Raw genomic sequence first — 18948 nt, forward strand, 5'->3', positions numbered from 1 at the left:
GTGAGGTTATACACAGACCAGTGTCCTGTCACTGTAGACCAGGTGAGGTTATACATAGACCAGTGTCCTGTCACTATAGACCAGGTGAGGTTACACACAGACCAGTGTCCTGTCACTATAGACCAGGTGAGGTTACACACAGACCAGTGTCCTGTCGCTGTAGACCAGGTGAGGTTATACATAGACCAGTGTCCTGTCACTATAGACCAGGTGAGGTTACACACAGACCAGTGTCCTGTCACTATAGACCAGGTGAGGTTACACACAGACCAGTGTCCTGTCACTGTAGACCAGGTGAGGTTACACACAGACCAGTGTCCTGTCACTGTAGACCAGGTGAGGTTACATACAGACCAGTGTCCTGTCACTGTAGACCAGGTGAGGTTACACACAGACCAATGTCCTGTCACTGTAGACCAGGTGAGATTACACACAGACCAGGGTCCTGTCACTGTAGACCAGGTGAGGTTATACACAGACCAGTGTCCTGTCACTGTAGACCAGGTGAGGTTATACACAGACCAGTGTCCTGTCACTATAGACCAGGTGAGGTTACACACAGACCAGTGCCCTGTCACTGTAGACCAGGTGAGGTTATACACAGACCAATGTCCTGTCACTATAGACCAGGTGAGGTTATACATAGACCAGTGCCCTGTCACTGTAGACCAGGTGAGGTTATACACAGACCAATGTCCTGTCACTGTAGACCAGGTGAGGTTGCACACAGACCAATGTCCTGTCACTATAGATCAGGTGAGGTTACACACAGACCAGTGTCCTGTCACTGTAGACCAGGTGAGGTTACACACAGACCAATGTCCTGTCACTATAGACCAGGTGAGGTTATACACAGACCAGTGTCCTGTCACTGTAGACCAGGTGAGGTTACACACAGACCAGTGTCCTGTCACTGTAGACCAGGTGAGGTTACACACAGACCAATGTCCTGTCACTATAGACCAGGTGAGGTTATACACAGACCAGTGTCCTGTCACTGTAGACCAGGTGAGGTTACACACAGACCAATGTCCTGTCACTATAGACCAGGTGAGGTTACACACAGACCAGTGTCCTGTCACTGTAGACCAGGTGAGGTTACACACAGACCAATGTCCTGTCACTATAGACCAGCTGACGTTATACACAGACCAGTGTCCTGTCACTATAGACCAGGTGAGGTTGCACACAGATCAGTGTCCTGTCACTATAGACCAGGTGAGGTTATGCATAGACCAATGTCCTGTCACTGTAGACCAGGTGAGGTTATACACAGACCAGTGCCCTGTCACTATAGACCAGGTGAGGTTATACACAGACCAGTGCCCTGTCACTATAGACCAGGTGAGGTTATACACAGACCAGTGTCCTGTCACTGTAGACCAGGTGAGGTTATACATAGACCAGTTTTCTGTCACTGTAGACCAGGTGAGGTTATACACAGACCAGTATCCTGTCACTGTAGACCAGGTGAGGTTACACACAGACCAGTGTCCTGTCACTGTAGACCAGGTGAGGTTATACCCAGACCAGTGTCCTGTCACTATAGACCAGGTGAGGTTATATACAGACCAGTGCCCTGTCACTATAGACCAGGTGAGGTTATATACAGACCAGTGCCCTGTCACTGTAGACCAGGTGAGGTTGCACACAGACCAGTGTCCTGTCACTGTAGACCAGGTGAGGTTGCACACAGACCAGTGCCCTGTCACTGTAGACCAGGTGAGGTTGCACACAGACCAGTGTCCTGTCACTATAGACCAGGTGAGGTTACACACAGACCAGTGTCCTGTCACTCTAGACCAGGTGAGGTTACACACAGTCCAGTGTCCTGTCACTATAGACCAGGTGAGGTTATACACAGACCATTGTCCTGTCACTGTAGACCAGGTGAGGTTATACATAGACCAGTGTCCTGTCACTGTAGACCAGGTGAGGTTATACACAGACCAGTGTCCTGTCACTGTAGACCAGGTGAGGTTATACATCGACCAGTGTCCTGTCACTGTAGACCAGGTGAGGTTATACACAGACCAGTGTCCTGTCACTATAGACCAGGTGAGGTTATACACAGACCAGTGTCCTGTCACTGTAGACCAGGTGAGGTTACACACAGACCAGTGTCCTGTCACTGTAGACCAGGTGAGGTTACACACAGACCAGTGTCCTGTCACTATAGACCAGGTGAGGTTATATACAGACCAGTGCCCTGTCACTATAGACCAGGTGAGGTTATATACAGACCAGTGCACTGTCACTGTAGACCAGGTGAGGTTGCACAAAGACCAGTGTCCTGTCACTGTAGACCAGGAGAGGTTACACACAGACCAGTGTCCGCCCACTGTAGACCAGGTGAGGTTATACACAGACCAGTGTCCTGTCACTGTAGACCAGGTGAGGTTATACACAGACCAGTGTCCTGTCACTGTAGACCAGGTGAGGTTACACACAGACCAGTGTCCTGTCACTGTAGACCAGGTGAGGTTACACACAGACCAATGTCCTGTCACTATAGACCAGGTGAGGTTACACACAGACCAGTGTCCTGTCACTGTAGACCAGGTGAGGTTACACACAGACCAATGGCCTGTCACTATAGACCAGCTGACGTTATACACAGACCAGTGTCCTGTCACTATAGACCAGGTGAGGTTGCACACAGACCAGTGTCCTGTCACTGTAGACCAGGTGAGGTTACACACAGACCAATGTCCTGTCACTATAGACCAGGTGAAGTTACACACAGACCAGTGTCCTGTCACTATAGACCAGGTGAGGTTATGCATAGACCAATATCCTGTCACTGTAGACCAGGTGAGGTTATACACAGACCAGTGCCCTGTCACTATAGACCAGGTGAGGTTATACACAGACCAGTGCCCTGTCACTATAGACCAGGTGAAGTTACACACAGACCAGTGTCCTGTCACTATAGACCAGGTGAGGTTATGCATAGACCAATATCCTGTCACTGTAGACCAGGTGAGGTTATACACAGACCAGTGCCCTGTCACTATAGACCAGGTGAGGTTATATACAGACCAGTGCCCTGTCACTATAGACCAGGTGAGGTTATATACAGACCAGTGCACTGTCACTGTAGACCAGGTGAGGTTGCACACAGACCAGTGTCCTGTCACTGTAGACCAGGAGAGGTTACACACAGACCAGTGTCCTGTCACTGTAGACCAGGTGAGGTTATACACAGACCAGTGTCCTGTCACTGTAGACCAGGTGAGGTTATACACAGACCAGTGTCCTGTCACTGTAGACCAGGTGAGGTTACACACAGACCAGTGTCCTGTCACTGTAGACCAGGTGAGGTTACACACAGACCAATGTCCTGTCACTATAGACCAGGTGAGGTTACACACAGACCAGTGTCCTGTCACTGTAGACCAGGTGAGGTTACACACAGACCAATGGCCTGTCACTATAGACCAGCTGACGTTATACACAGACCAGTGTCCTGTCACTATAGACCAGGTGAGGTTGCACACAGACCAGTGTCCTGTCACTGTAGACCAGGTGAGGTTACACACAGACCAATGTCCTGTCACTATAGACCAGGTGAAGTTACACACAGACCAGTGTCCTGTCACTATAGACCAGGTGAGGTTATGCATAGACCAATATCCTGTCACTGTAGACCAGGTGAGGTTATACACAGACCAGTGCCCTGTCACTATAGACCAGGTGAGGTTATACACAGACCAGTGCCCTGTCACTATAGACCAGGTGAGGTTATACACAGACCAGTGTCCTGTCACTGTAGACCAGGTGAGGTTATACATAGACCAGTTTTCTGTCACTGTAGACCAGGTGAGGTTATACACAGACCAGTATCCTGTCACTGTAGACCAGGTGAGGTTACACACAGACCAATGTCCTGTCACTGTAGACCAGGTGAGGTTATACACAGACCAGTGTCCTGTCACTATAGACCAGGTGAGGTTATATACAGACCAGTGCCCTGTCACTATAGACCAGGTGAGGTTATATACAGACCAGTGCCCTGTCACTGTAGACCAGGTGAGGTTGCACACAGACCAGTGTCCTGTCACTGTAGACCAGGTGAGGTTGCACACAGACCAGTGCCCTGTCACTGTAGACCAGGTGAGGTTGCACACAGACCAGTGTCCTGTCACTATAGACCAGGTGAGGTTACACACAGACCAGTGTCCTGTCACTCTAGACCAGGTGAGGTTACACACAGTCCAGTGTCCTGTCACTATAGACCAGGTGAGGTTATACACAGACCATTGTCCTGTCACTGTAGACCAGGTGAGGTTATACATAGACCAGTGTCCTGTCACTGTAGACCAGGTGAGGTTATACACAGACCAGTGTCCTGTCACTGTAGACCAGGTGAGGTTATACATAGACCAGTGTTCTGTCACTGTAGACCAGGTGAGGTTATACACAGACCAGTGTCCTGTCACTATAGACCAGGTGAGGTTATACACAGACCAGTGTCCTGTCACTGTAGACCAGGTGAGGTTACACACAGACCAGTGTCCTGTCACTGTAGACCAGGTGAGGTTACACACAGACCAGTGTCCTGTCACTATAGACCAGGTGAGGTTATATACAGACCAGTGCCCTGTCACTATAGACCAGGTGAGGTTATATACAGACCAGTGCACTGTCACTGTAGACCAGGTGAGGTTGCACACAGACCAGTGTCCTGTCACTGTAGACCAGGAGAGGTTACACACAGACCAGTGTCCTGTCACTGTAGACCAGGTGAGGTTACATACAGACCAGTGTCCTGTCACTGTAGACCAGGTGAGGTTACCCACAGACCAATGTCCTGTCACTGTAGACCAGGTGAGGTTACACACAGACCAGGGTCCTGTCACTGTAGACCAGGTGAGGTTATACACAGACCAGTGTCCTGTCACTGTAGACCAGGTGAGGTTATACACAGACCAGTGTCCTGTCACTATAGACCAGGTGAGGTTACACACAGACCAGTGCCCTGTCACTGTAGACCAGGTGAGGTTATACACAGACCAATGTCCTGTCACTATAGACCAGGTGAGGTTATACATAGACCAGTGCCCTGTCACTGTAGACCAGGTGAGGTTATACACAGACCAATGTCCTGTCACTGTAGACCAGGTGAGGTTACACACAGACCAATGTCCTGTCACTATAGACCAGGTGAGGTTACACACAGACCAGTGTCCTGTCACTATAGACCAGGTGAGGTTACACACAGACCAATGTCCTGTCACTATAGACCAGCTGAGGTTATACACAGACCAGTGTCCTGTCACTATAGACCAGGTGAGGTTACACACAGACCAGTGTCCTGTCACTGTAGACCAGGTGAGGTTACACACAGACCAATGTCCTGTCACTATAGACCAGGTGAGGTTATACACAGACCAGTGTCCTGTCACTGTAGACCAGGTGAGGTTACACACAGACCAATGTCCTGTCACTATAGACCAGGTGAGGTTACACACAGACCAGTGTCCTGTCACTGTAGACCAGGTGAGGTTACACACAGACCAATGTCCTGTCACTATAGACCAGCTGACGTTATACACAGACCAGTGTCCTGTCACTATAGACCAGGTGAGGTTGCACACAGACCAGTGTCCTGTCACTGTAGAGCAGGTGAGGTTACACACAGACCAATGTCCTGTCACTATAGACCAGGTGAAGTTACACACAGACCAGTGTCCTGTCACTATAGACCAGGTGAGGTTATACATAGACCAATGTCCTGTCACTGTAGACCAGGTGAGGTTATACACAGACCAGTGCCCTGTCACTATAGACCAGGTGAGGTTATACACAGACCAGTGCCCTGTCACTATAGACCAGGTGAGGTTATACACAGACCAGTGTCCTGTCACTGTAGACCAGGTGAGGTTATACATAGACCAGTTTTCTGTCACTGTAGACCAGGTGAGGTTATACACAGACCAGTATCCTGTCACTGTAGACCAGGTGAGGTTACACACAGACCAATGTCCTGTCACTGTAGACCAGGTGAGTTTATACACAGACCAGTGTCCTGTCACTATAGACCAGGTGAGGTTATATACAGACCAGTGCCCTGTCACTATAGACCAGGTGAGGTTATATACAGACCAGTGCCCTGTCACTGTAGACCAGGTGAGGTTGCACACAGACCAGTGTCCTGTCACTGTAGACCAGGTGAGGTTACACACAGACCAGTGCCCTGTCACTGTAGACCAGGTGAGGTTGCACACAGACCAGTGTCCTGTCACTATAGATCAGGTGAGGTTACACACAGACCAGTGTCCTGTCACTATAGACCAGGTGAGGTTACACACAGTCCAGTGTCCTGTCACTGTAGACCAGGTGAGGTTGTACACAGACCATTGTCCTGTCACTGTAGACCAGGTGAGGTTATACATAGACCAGTGTCCTGTCACTGTAGACCAGGTGAGGTTATACACAGACCAGTGTCCTGTCACTGTAGACCAGGTGAGGTTATACATCGACCAGTGTCCTGTCACTGTAGACCAGGTGAGGTTATACACAGACCAGTGTCCTGTCACTATAGACCAGGTGAGGTTATACACAGACCAGTGTCCTGTCACTGTAGACCAGGTGAGGTTACACACAGACCAGTGTCCTGTCACTGTAGACCAGGTGAGGTTACACACAGACCAGTGTCCTGTCACTATAGACCAGGTGAGGTTATATACAGACCAGTGCACTGTCACTGTAGACCAGGTGAGGTTGCACACAGACCAGTGTCCTGTCACTGTAGACCAGGTGAGGTTACACACAGACCAGTGTCCTGTCACTGTAGACCAGGTGAGGTTACACACAGACCAGTGTCCTGTCACTGTAGACCAGGTGAGGTTACACACAGACCAATGTCGTGTCACTGTAGACCAGGTGAGGTTATACACAGACCAATGTCCTGTCACTATAGACCAGGTGAGGTTACACACAGACCAATGTCCTGTCACTGTAGACCTGGTGAGGTTATACACAGACCAGTGCCCTGTCACTATAGACCAGGTGAGGTTATACACAGACCAGTGCCCTGTCACTATAGACCAGGTGAGGTTATACACAGACCAGTGTCCTGTCACTGTAGACCAGGTGAGGTTACACACAGACCAATGTCCTGTCACTATAGACCAGGTGAGGTTACACACAGACCAATGTCCTGTCATTGCAGACCAGGTGAGGTTGCACACAGACCAGTGCCCTGTCACTGTAGACCAGGTGAGGTTATACACAGACCAGTGTACTGTCATTGCAGACCAGATGAGGTTATACACAGACCAGTGTCCTGTCACTATAGACCAGGTGAGGTTACACACAGACCAGTGTCCTGTCACTGTAGACCAGGTGAGGTTATACACAGACCAGTGTCCTGTCACTGTAAGCCAGGTGAGATTATACACAGACCAGTGTCCTGTCACTGTAGACCAGGTGAGGTTATACATAGACCAGTGTCCTGTCACTGTAGACCAGGTGAGGTTATACATAGACCAGTGTCCTGTCACTATAGACCAGGTGAGGTTACACACAGACCAGTGTCCTGTCACTATAGACCAGGTGAGGTTACACACAGACCAGTGTCCTGTCACTGTAGACCAGGTGAGGTTACACACAGACCAATGTCCTGTCACTATAGACCAGGTGAGGTTATACACAGACCAGTGTCCTGTCACTATAGACCAGGTGAGGTTACACACAGACCAGTGTCCTGTCACTATAGACCAGGTGAGGTTATACACAGACCAGTGTCCTGTCACTGTAGACCAGGTGAGGTTATACATAGACCAGTGTCCTGTCACTATAGACCAGGTGAGGTTACACACAGACCAGTGTCCTGTCACTATAGACCAGGTGAGGTTACACACAGACCAGTGTCCTGTCACTGTAGACCAGGTGAGGTTATACATAGACCAGTGTCCTGTCACTATAGACCAGGTGAGGTTACACACAGACCAGTGTCCTGTCACTATAGACCAGGTGAGGTTACACACAGACCAGTGTCCTGTCACTGTAGACCAGGTGAGGTTACACACAGACCAGTGTCCTGTCACTGTAGACCAGGTGAGGTTACATACAGACCAGTGTCCTGTCACTGTAGACCAGGTGAGGTTACACACAGACCAATGTCCTGTCACTGTAGACCAGGTGAGATTACACACAGACCAGGGTCCTGTCACTGTAGACCAGGTGAGGTTATACACAGACCAGTGTCCTGTCACTGTAGACCAGGTGAGGTTATACACAGACCAGTGTCCTGTCACTATAGACCAGGTGAGGTTACACACAGACCAGTGCCCTGTCACTGTAGACCAGGTGAGGTTATACACAGACCAATGTCCTGTCACTATAGACCAGGTGAGGTTATACATAGACCAGTGCCCTGTCACTGTAGACCAGGTGAGGTTATACACAGACCAATGTCCTGTCACTGTAGACCAGGTGAGGTTACACACAGACCAATGTCCTGTCACTATAGATCAGGTGAGGTTACACACAGACCAGTGTCCTGTCACTGTAGACCAGGTGAGGTTACACACAGACCAATGTCCTGTCACTATAGACCAGCTGAGGTTATACACAGACCAGTGTCCTGTCACTATAGACCAGGTGAGGTTACACACAGACCAGTGTCCTGTCACTGTAGACCAGGTGAGGTTACACACAGACCAATGTCCTGTCACTATAGACCAGGTGAGGTTATACACAGACCAGTGTCCTGTCACTGTAGACCAGGTGAGGTTACACACAGACCAATGTCCTGTCACTATAGACCAGGTGAGGTTACACACAGACCAGTGTCCTGTCACTGTAGACCAGGTGAGGTTACACACAGACCAATGTCCTGTCACTATAGACCAGCTGACGTTATACACAGACCAGTGTCCTGTCACTATAGACCAGGTGAGGTTGCACACAGATCAGTGTCCTGTCACTATAGACCAGGTGAGGTTATGCATAGACCAATGTCCTGTCACTGTAGACCAGGTGAGGTTATACACAGACCAGTGCCCTGTCACTATAGACCAGGTGAGGTTATACACAGACCAGTGCCCTGTCACTATAGACCAGGTGAGGTTATACACAGACCAGTGTCCTGTCACTGTAGACCAGGTGAGGTTATACATAGACCAGTTTTCTGTCACTGTAGACCAGGTGAGGTTATACACAGACCAGTATCCTGTCACTGTAGACCAGGTGAGGTTACACACAGACCAGTGTCCTGTCACTGTAGACCAGGTGAGGTTATACCCAGACCAGTGTCCTGTCACTATAGACCAGGTGAGGTTATATACAGACCAGTGCCCTGTCACTATAGACCAGGTGAGGTTATATACAGACCAGTGCCCTGTCACTGTAGACCAGGTGAGGTTGCACACAGACCAGTGTCCTGTCACTGTAGACCAGGTGAGGTTGCACACAGACCAGTGCCCTGTCACTGTAGACCAGGTGAGGTTGCACACAGACCAGTGTCCTGTCACTATAGACCAGGTGAGGTTACACACAGACCAGTGTCCTGTCACTCTAGACCAGGTGAGGTTACACACAGTCCAGTGTCCTGTCACTATAGACCAGGTGAGGTTATACACAGACCATTGTCCTGTCACTGTAGACCAGGTGAGGTTATACATAGACCAGTGTCCTGTCACTGTAGACCAGGTGAGGTTATACACAGACCAGTGTCCTGTCACTGTAGACCAGGTGAGGTTATACATCGACCAGTGTCCTGTCACTGTAGACCAGGTGAGGTTATACACAGACCAGTGTCCTGTCACTATAGACCAGGTGAGGTTATACACAGACCAGTGTCCTGTCACTGTAGACCAGGTGAGGTTACACACAGACCAGTGTCCTGTCACTGTAGACCAGGTGAGGTTACACACAGACCAGTGTCCTGTCACTATAGACCAGGTGAGGTTATATACAGACCAGTGCCCTGTCACTATAGACCAGGTGAGGTTATATACAGACCAGTGCACTGTCACTGTAGACCAGGTGAGGTTGCACACAGACCAGTGTCCTGTCACTGTAGACCAGGAGAGGTTACACACAGACCAGTGTCCTGTCACTGTAGACCAGGTGAGGTTATACACAGACCAGTGTCCTGTCACTGTAGACCAGGTGAGGTTATACACAGACCAGTGTCCTGTCACTGTAGACCAGGTGAGGTTACACACAGACCAGTGTCCTGTCACTGTAGACCAGGTGAGGTTACACACAGACCAATGTCCTGTCACTATAGACCAGGTGAGGTTACACACAGACCAGTGTCCTGTCACTGTAGACCAGGTGAGGTTACACACAGACCAATGGCCTGTCACTATAGACCAGCTGACGTTATACACAGACCAGTGTCCTGTCACTATAGACCAGGTGAGGTTGCACACAGACCAGTGTCCTGTCACTGTAGACCAGGTGAGGTTACACACAGACCAATGTCCTGTCACTATAGACCAGGTGAAGTTACACACAGACCAGTGTCCTGTCACTATAGACCAGGTGAGGTTATGCATAGACCAATATCCTGTCACTGTAGACCAGGTGAGGTTATACACAGACCAGTGCCCTGTCACTATAGACCAGGTGAGGTTATACACAGACCAGTGCCCTGTCACTATAGACCAGGTGAAGTTACACACAGACCAGTGTCCTGTCACTATAGACCAGGTGAGGTTATGCATAGACCAATATCCTGTCACTGTAGACCAGGTGAGGTTATACACAGACCAGTGCCCTGTCACTATAGACCAGGTGAGGTTATATACAGACCAGTGCCCTGTCACTATAGACCAGGTGAGGTTATATACAGACCAGTGCACTGTCACTGTAGACCAGGTGAGGTTGCACACAGACCAGTGTCCTGTCACTGTAGACCAGGAGAGGTTACACACAGACCAGTGTCCTGTCACTGTAGACCAGGTGAGGTTATACACAGACCAGTGTCCTGTCACTGTAGACCAGGTGAGGTTATACACAGACCAGTGTCCTGTCACTGTAGACCAGGTGAGGTTACACACAGACCAGTGTCCTGTCACTGTAGACCAGGTGAGGTTACACACAGACCAATGTCCTGTCACTATAGACCAGGTGAGGTTACACACAGACCAGTGTCCTGTCACTGTAGACCAGGTGAGGTTACACACAGACCAATGGCCTGTCACTATAGACCAGCTGACGTTATACACAGACCAGTGTCCTGTCACTATAGACCAGGTGAGGTTGCACACAGACCAGTGTCCTGTCACTGTAGACCAGGTGAGGTTACACACAGACCAATGTCCTGTCACTATAGACCAGGTGAAGTTACACACAGACCAGTGTCCTGTCACTATAGACCAGGTGAGGTTATGCATAGACCAATATCCTGTCACTGTAGACCAGGTGAGGTTATACACAGACCAGTGCCCTGTCACTATAGACCAGGTGAGGTTATACACAGACCAGTGCCCTGTCACTATAGACCAGGTGAGGTTATACACAGACCAGTGTCCTGTCACTGTAGACCAGGTGAGGTTATACATAGACCAGTTTTCTGTCACTGTAGACCAGGTGAGGTTATACACAGACCAGTATCCTGTCACTGTAGACCAGGTGAGGTTACACACAGACCAATGTCCTGTCACTGTAGACCAGGTGAGGTTATACACAGACCAGTGTCCTGTCACTATAGACCAGGTGAGGTTATATACAGACCAGTGCCCTGTCACTATAGACCAGGTGAGGTTATATACAGACCAGTGCCCTGTCACTGTAGACCAGGTGAGGTTGCACACAGACCAGTGTCCTGTCACTGTAGACCAGGTGAGGTTGCACACAGACCAGTGCCCTGTCACTGTAGACCAGGTGAGGTTGCACACAGACCAGTGTCCTGTCACTATAGACCAGGTGAGGTTACACACAGACCAGTGTCCTGTCACTCTAGACCAGGTGAGGTTACACACAGTCCAGTGTCCTGTCACTATAGACCAGGTGAGGTTATACACAGACCATTGTCCTGTCACTGTGGACCAGGTGAGGTTATACATAGACCAGTGTCCTGTCACTGTAGACCAGGTGAGGTTATACACAGACCAGTGTCCTGTCACTGTAGACCAGGTGAGGTTATACATAGACCAGTGTTCTGTCACTGTAGACCAGGTGAGGTTATACACAGACCAGTGTCCTGTCACTATAGACCAGGTGAGGTTATACACAGACCAGTGTCCTGTCACTGTAGACCAGGTGAGGTTACACACAGACCAGTGTCCTGTCACTGTAGACCAGGTGAGGTTACACACAGACCAGTGTCCTGTCACTATAGACCAGGTGAGGTTATAAACAGACCAGTGCCCTGTCACTATAGACCAGGTGAGGTTATATACAGACCAGTGCACTGTCACTGTAGACCAGGTGAGGTTGCACACAGACCAGTGTCCTGTCACTGTAGACCAGGAGAGGTTACACACAGACCAGTGTCCTGTCACTGTAGACCAGGTGAGGTTATACACAGACCAGTGTCCTGTCACTGTAGACCAGGTGAGGTTATACACAGACCAGTGTCCTGTCACTGTAGACCAGGTGAGGTTACACACAGACCAATGTCGTGTCACTGTAGACCAGGTGAGGTTATACACAGACCAATGTCCTGTCACTATAGACCAGGTGAGGTTACACACAGACCAATGTCCTGTCACTGTAGACCAGGTGAGGTTATACACAGACCAGTGCCCTGTCACTATAGACCAGGTGAGGTTATACACAGACCAGTGCCCTGTCACTATAGACCAGGTGAGGTTATACACAGACCAGTGTCCTGTCACTGTAGACCAGGTGAGTTTACACACAGACCAATGTCCTGTCACTATAGACCAGGTGAGGTTACACACAGACCAATGTCCTGTCATTGCAGACCAGGTGAGGTTGCACACAGACCAGTGCCCTGTCACTGTAGACCAGGTGAGGTTATACACAGACCAGTGTACTGTCATTGCAGACCAGATGAGGTTATACACAGACCAGTGTCCTGTCACTATAGACCAGGTGAGGTTACACACAGACCAGTGTCCTGTCACTGTAGACCAGGTGAGGTTATACACAGACCAGTGTCCTGTCACTGTAAGCCAGGTGAGATTATACACAGACCAGTGTCCTGTCACTGTAGACCAGGTGAGGTTATACATAGACCAGTGTCCTGTCACTGTAGACCAGGTGAGGTTATACACAGACCAGTGTCCTGTCACTATAGACCAGGTGAGGTTATACACAGACCAGTGTCCTGTCACTATAGACCAGGTGAGGTTACACACAGACCAGTGTCCTGTCACTGTAGACCAGGTGAGGTTACACACAGACCAATGTCCTGTCACTATAGACCAGGTGAGGTTATACACAGACCAGTGTCCTGTCACTATAGACCAGGTGAGGTTACACACAGACCAGTGTCCTGTCACTATAGACCAGTGAGGTTATACACAGACCAGTGTCCTGTCACTGTAGACCAGGTGAGGTTATACATAGACCAGTGTCCTGTCACTGTAGACCAGGTGAGGTTACACACAGACCAGTGTCCTGTCACTATAGACCAGGTGAGGTTACACACAGACCAGTGTCCTGTCACTGTAGACCAGGTGAGGTTACACACAGACCAGTGTCCTGTCACTATAGACCAGGTGAGGTTACACACAGACCAGTGTCCTGTCACTGTAGACCAGGTGAGGTTACACACAGACCAGTGTCCTGTCACTGTAGACCAGGTGAGGTTACATACAGACCAGTGTCCTGTCACTGTAGACCAGGTGAGGTTACACACAGACCAATGTCCTGTCACTGTAGACCAGGTGAGGTTACACACAGACCAGGGTCCTGTCACTGTAGACCAGGTGAGGTTATACACAGACCAGTGTCCTGTCACTGTAGACCAGGTGAGGTTATACACAGACCAGTGTCCTGTCACTATAGACCAGGTGAGGTTACACACAGACCAGTGCCCTGTCACTGTAGTCCAGGTGAGGTTATACACAGACCAATGTCCTGTCACTATAGACCAGGTGAGGTTATACATAGACCAGTGCCCTGTCACTGTAGACCAGGTGAGGTTATACACATTCCAATGTCCTGTCACTGTAGACCAGGTGAGGTTACACACAGACCAATGTCCTGTCACTATAGACCAGGTGAGGTTACACACAGACCAGTGTCCTGTCACTGTAGACCAGGTGAGGTTACACACAGACCAATGTCCTGTCACTATAGACCAGCTGAGGTTATACACAGACCAGTGTCCTGTCACTATAGACCAGGTGAGGTTACACACAGACCAGTGTCCTGTCACTGTAGACCAGGTGAGGTTACACACAGACCAATGTCCTGTCACTATAGACCAGGTGAGGTTATACACAGACCAGTGTCCTGTCACTGTAGACCAGGTGAGGTTACACACAGACCAATGTCCTGTCACTATAGACCAGGTGAGGTTACACACAGACCAGTGTCCTGTCACTGTAGACCAGGTGAGGTTACACACAGACCAATGTCCTGTCACTATAGACCAGCTGACGTTATACACAGACCAGTGTCCTGTCACTATAGACCAGGTGAGGTTGCACACAGACCAGTGTCCTGTCACTGTAGACCAGGTGAGGTTACACACAGACCAATGTCCTGTCACTATAGACCAGGTGAAGTTACACACAGACCAGTGTCCTGTCACTATAGACCAGGTGAGGTTATGCATAGACCAATGTCCTGTCACTGTAGACCAGGTGAGGTTATACACAGACCAGTGCCCTGTCACTATAGACCAGGTGAGGTTATACACAGACCAGTGTCCTGTCACTGTAGACCAGGTGAGGTTATACATAGACCAGTTTTCTGTCACTGTATACCAGGTGAGGTTATACACAGACCAGTATCCTGTCACTGTAAACCAGGTGAGGTTACGCACAGACCAATGTCCTGTCACTGTAGACCAGGTGAGGTTATACACAGACCAGTGTCCTGTCACTATAGACCAGGTGAGGTTATATACAGACCAGTGCCCTGTCACTATAGACCAGGTGAGGTTATATACAGACCAGTGCCCTGTCACTGTAGACCAGGTGAGGTTGCACACAGACCAGTGTCCTGTCACTGTAGACCAGGTGAGGTTACACACAGACCAGTGCCCTGTCACTGTAGACCAGGTGAGGTTGCACACAGACCAGTGTCCTGTCACTATAGACCAGGTGAGGTTACACACAGACCAGTGTCCTGTCACTCTAGACCAGGTGAGGTTACACACAGTCCAGTGTCCTGTCACTATAGACCAGGTGAGGTTATACACAGACCATTGTCCTGTCACTGTAGACCAGGTGAGGTTATACATAGACCAGTGTCCTGTCACTGTAGACCAGGTGAGGTTATACACAGACCAGTGTCCTGTCACTGTAGACCAGGTGAGGTTATACATAGACCAGTGTCCTGTCACTGTAGACCAGGTGAGGTTATACACAGACCAGTGTCCTGTCACTATAGCCCAGGTGAGGTTATACACAGACCAGTGTCCTGTCACTATAGACCAGGTGAGGTTATATACAGACCAGTGCCCTGTCACTATAGACCAGGTGAGGTTATATACAGACCAGTGCACTGTCACTGTAGACCAGGTGAGGTTGCACACAGACCAGTGTCCTGTCACTGTAGACCAGGAGAGGTTCCACACAGACCAGTGTCCTGTCACTGTAGACCAGGTGAGGTTATACACAGACCAGTGTCCTGTCACTGTAGACCAGGTGAGGTTATACACAGACCAGTGTCCTGTCACTGTAGACCAGGTGAGGTTATACACAGACCAGTGTCCTGTCACTATAGACCAGGGGAGGTTATATACAGACCAGTGCCCTGTCACTGTAGACCAGGTGAGGTTACACACAGACCAATGTCCTGTCACTGTAGACCAGGTGAGGTTACACACAGACCAATGTCCTGTCACTGTTGACCAGGTGAGGTTATACACAGACCAGTGTCCTGTCACTATAGACCAGGTGAGGTTACACACAGACCAATGTCCTGTCACTGTAGACCAGGTGAGGTTATACATAGACCAGTGTCCTGTCACTATAGACCAGGTGAGGTTACACACAGACCAATGTCCTGTCACTGTAGACCAGGTGATGTTGCACACAGACCAGTGCCCTGTCACTGTAGACCAGGTGAGGTTATACACAGACCAATGTGCTGTCACTGTAGACCAGGTGAGGTTATACACAGACCAATGTCCTGTCACTGTAGACCAGGTGAGGTTATACACAGACCAGTGTCCTGTCACTATAGACCAGGTGAGGTTATACATAGACCAATGTCCTGTCACTGTAGACCAGGTGAGGTTATACACAGACCAGTGTCCTGTCACTATAGACCAGGTGAGGTTATACACAGACCAGTGTCCTGTCACTGTAGACCAGGTGAGGTTATACATAGACCAGTGTCCTGTCACTAGACCATGTGAGGTTTCACACAGACCAGTGTCCTGTCACTATAGACCAGGTGAGGTTATACACAGACCAGTGTCCTGTCACTGTAGACCAGGTGAGGTTACACACAGACCAGTGTCCTGTCACTATAGACCAGGTGAGGTTATACACAGACCAGTGTCCTGTCACTGTAGACCAGGTGAAGGCAAAAAGTTGGTCTTCTTTCTGAAGGATGCTCATGTGCTCTAAGCAGTTGCTAGAAAGTAGAGGAATTAATATTTGTATTACCCTCATTGCCACCAGTACTGTAATGAAACTCTGCTCTAGATGAATTGACCAGGTCACAATTAGCTGTGCCGGACCGGCAGATTCTATCATCATTCGCCTTTGAAGCCTGAGGCCATGCTGTACCGACGCTGTTAGTGTTCCTTTTACCCCCAGACTGGGCAATCTGCATGACCTGGAGGTGGGTCCTCCACCCCCAGTGATGAAGACCTTCAAGGAATTCCTCCTGTCCTTGGACGACTCTGTGGATGAGACGGAGTCAGTGAAACGCTACAATGAGTACAAGATCGAATTCCGCCGTCAGCAGATGCAGGATTTCTTCCTAGCGCACAAGGATGAGGAATGGTGAGGCCACACAATAAAAACTAAACCCTATTAACCAAATGTTAACGAGTTAGACTCTGTTCACTAATGAGAAGTTTGTAGCCAATCGTAGTTGCCTTTGTTGAGTTGTGATCTCTTGTTTAATAAGATTTCGGATCCACTTCCTCCTTCTTTTTGAACTTGTTCCTCCTCTGAGCTTTCTCTGCGGCTTTGGCAGGGCCTGTGTTCATGTTTTACTGCCAGCGGTTCCGGGGGTGGTCCTGAGAGTTGTGCTGGATCCCGCGCCCTGATTCAGTGTTATCCTGAGTTAGTAAAAGCAGTGGCTGGGAGGGCACAGTGTGTGCCTGCTGCACCCCATCAAGGTCACATTGACAGTGCACCAGGGCATTCCCTCCTCTTTCTGTTTTGCCTTGTCCTGACCTCCAGATCTTCACCTGACACTAACCAACGTGAAGAGAGAGCGGCTGGAGGTGCCTCTGCTCTCGGTTTTCCCACTTTAACCTGTGTCCTTATGTTGTGGCACTTTCTCCAGGGCCAATTGGACCCCCATAACCAGGCCGCACTGTGGAAGCTAATTACCCATTGTGACCAAACCTGTGACTATTGTCATTTAATCAGTGGCTCTGATGGTTTTGTGCCTTTCAGTGTTCCCTCCTGTTTAATCATTTTGCTTGGATTATATAACTCCATGAGTGTGATTTTAACTGGTGTATAACAAGTTTAAATGGCTGGATGGATTTACAAAATAAGATGCCTGAGTTCTCCAGAGCCTGTGGCCTTGGTAGGTAGGATGCTGTCCTCCTTGAAGGGAGCTGTGCTTCAAAGGACTTTATACCCAGAGGGCTTTTCTATCTCTTGTTTCAAAAGTCAAGCATTTGAACTTGAGGTCAAATGTTCACGGTGCCTTTAACCCTTGCTTCACTGGTCTGAAAATCGAGCTTCACTGCCCTGTGACAGGGCAGCTTTGTGTCTGAAACAGTGGGTTCTTTCAGCTCTTACAAAGTTCTTCCCATTACCCTCCACACCCACACCCACCCACTGCTGACCTTGTTCACAGTGATTTCTGATTGGCTTTGGCCACCCCTGTGCCTGAAACAAGTCCGTTTGTCCCAATTTAAGGAAATTTCTGCCCAAATTGCAGCATGGACTCAGTCAGGCACTGACTGGACTCGGACGTTGCTGAGAGTCAAGGGAAGTATGTCAGTCTGACCGGGGGGAGCTGTTCCGGCCACTCGGACCAGGCGGTACTGTCAGAGACCAGGGTAATGTGACTTCTCTCCCTCTCTGTTCACTGCCTGCTGACCTTGAGATCATTCAGTGGACATTACTGCTACCCCTCAGGCTCCAGGAGTGTGTGACGGTGGCAATACGTCAGATTGAGAAACTCACCATGGCAATCGGCTGCATCGTCTCCCTCTCCCCTCACACCTGTTGCGATACCGGTTCAAAATGAATAGTGACTCTGGAAGAGCCTCCTCAGATTAACATCCTTTTCCTACATCCTGTAAACCAAGACGAGTGGTCGTTCTGTCCATCGCTCCCGGTCTGGGCTGAGAGACTCGGATGACCCTGTATGATTGCTGCTTGGGGCTGGGATGGGTGAAGCTTGTTACTAGAAATATATTGGTTCACGTTTCAAAACTCATCGAGTGAGTGAATGCCTGAGGAAGCTGTAGCTATGATTCTCTTAGCCCTGTGTTTAACGGTCGATTCCCCCCCTCCCTGGTGTTTTGCTCTGTTAGTGTTATGGTGTTGTGGACAGTGAATTTCCCCCCCCCCTCCAGTGGCAGGGGCTGTGGCTGTGACAGTGTGTTTGGGATCCCTCTTCCTGAGCTGTGATAAACTACGATAACGGGATGGAGGTACGTGCTGAAAATTTGGATGACAAATTGCTTCCACGGGTTTCAGC

At 49.5% G+C, this 18948-nt stretch overlaps 1 protein-coding gene across 3 annotated transcripts in view; it reads left to right on the forward strand.

Annotated features, from left to right (window-relative positions):
• srrt (serrate RNA effector molecule homolog (Arabidopsis)) overlaps positions 1-18948 on the forward strand; it is an 87607-nt gene that overhangs the window by 26960 nt on the left and 41699 nt on the right. For 2 of the 3 annotated variants that reach the window (XM_041178955.1, XM_041178956.1), the window contains exon 5: positions 16854-17060. In XM_041178955.1, coding sequence (XP_041034889.1) covers positions 16854-17060 — 207 coding nt within the window. The remainder of the gene's footprint in view (positions 1-16853; positions 17061-18948) is intronic. The other variant, XM_041178957.1, reaches the window with a different exon arrangement.

The sequence above is a fragment of the Carcharodon carcharias genome, chromosome 33, assembly GCF_017639515.1.
Source record: "Carcharodon carcharias isolate sCarCar2 chromosome 33, sCarCar2.pri, whole genome shotgun sequence".
Taxonomy (NCBI): domain Eukaryota; kingdom Metazoa; phylum Chordata; class Chondrichthyes; order Lamniformes; family Lamnidae; genus Carcharodon; species Carcharodon carcharias.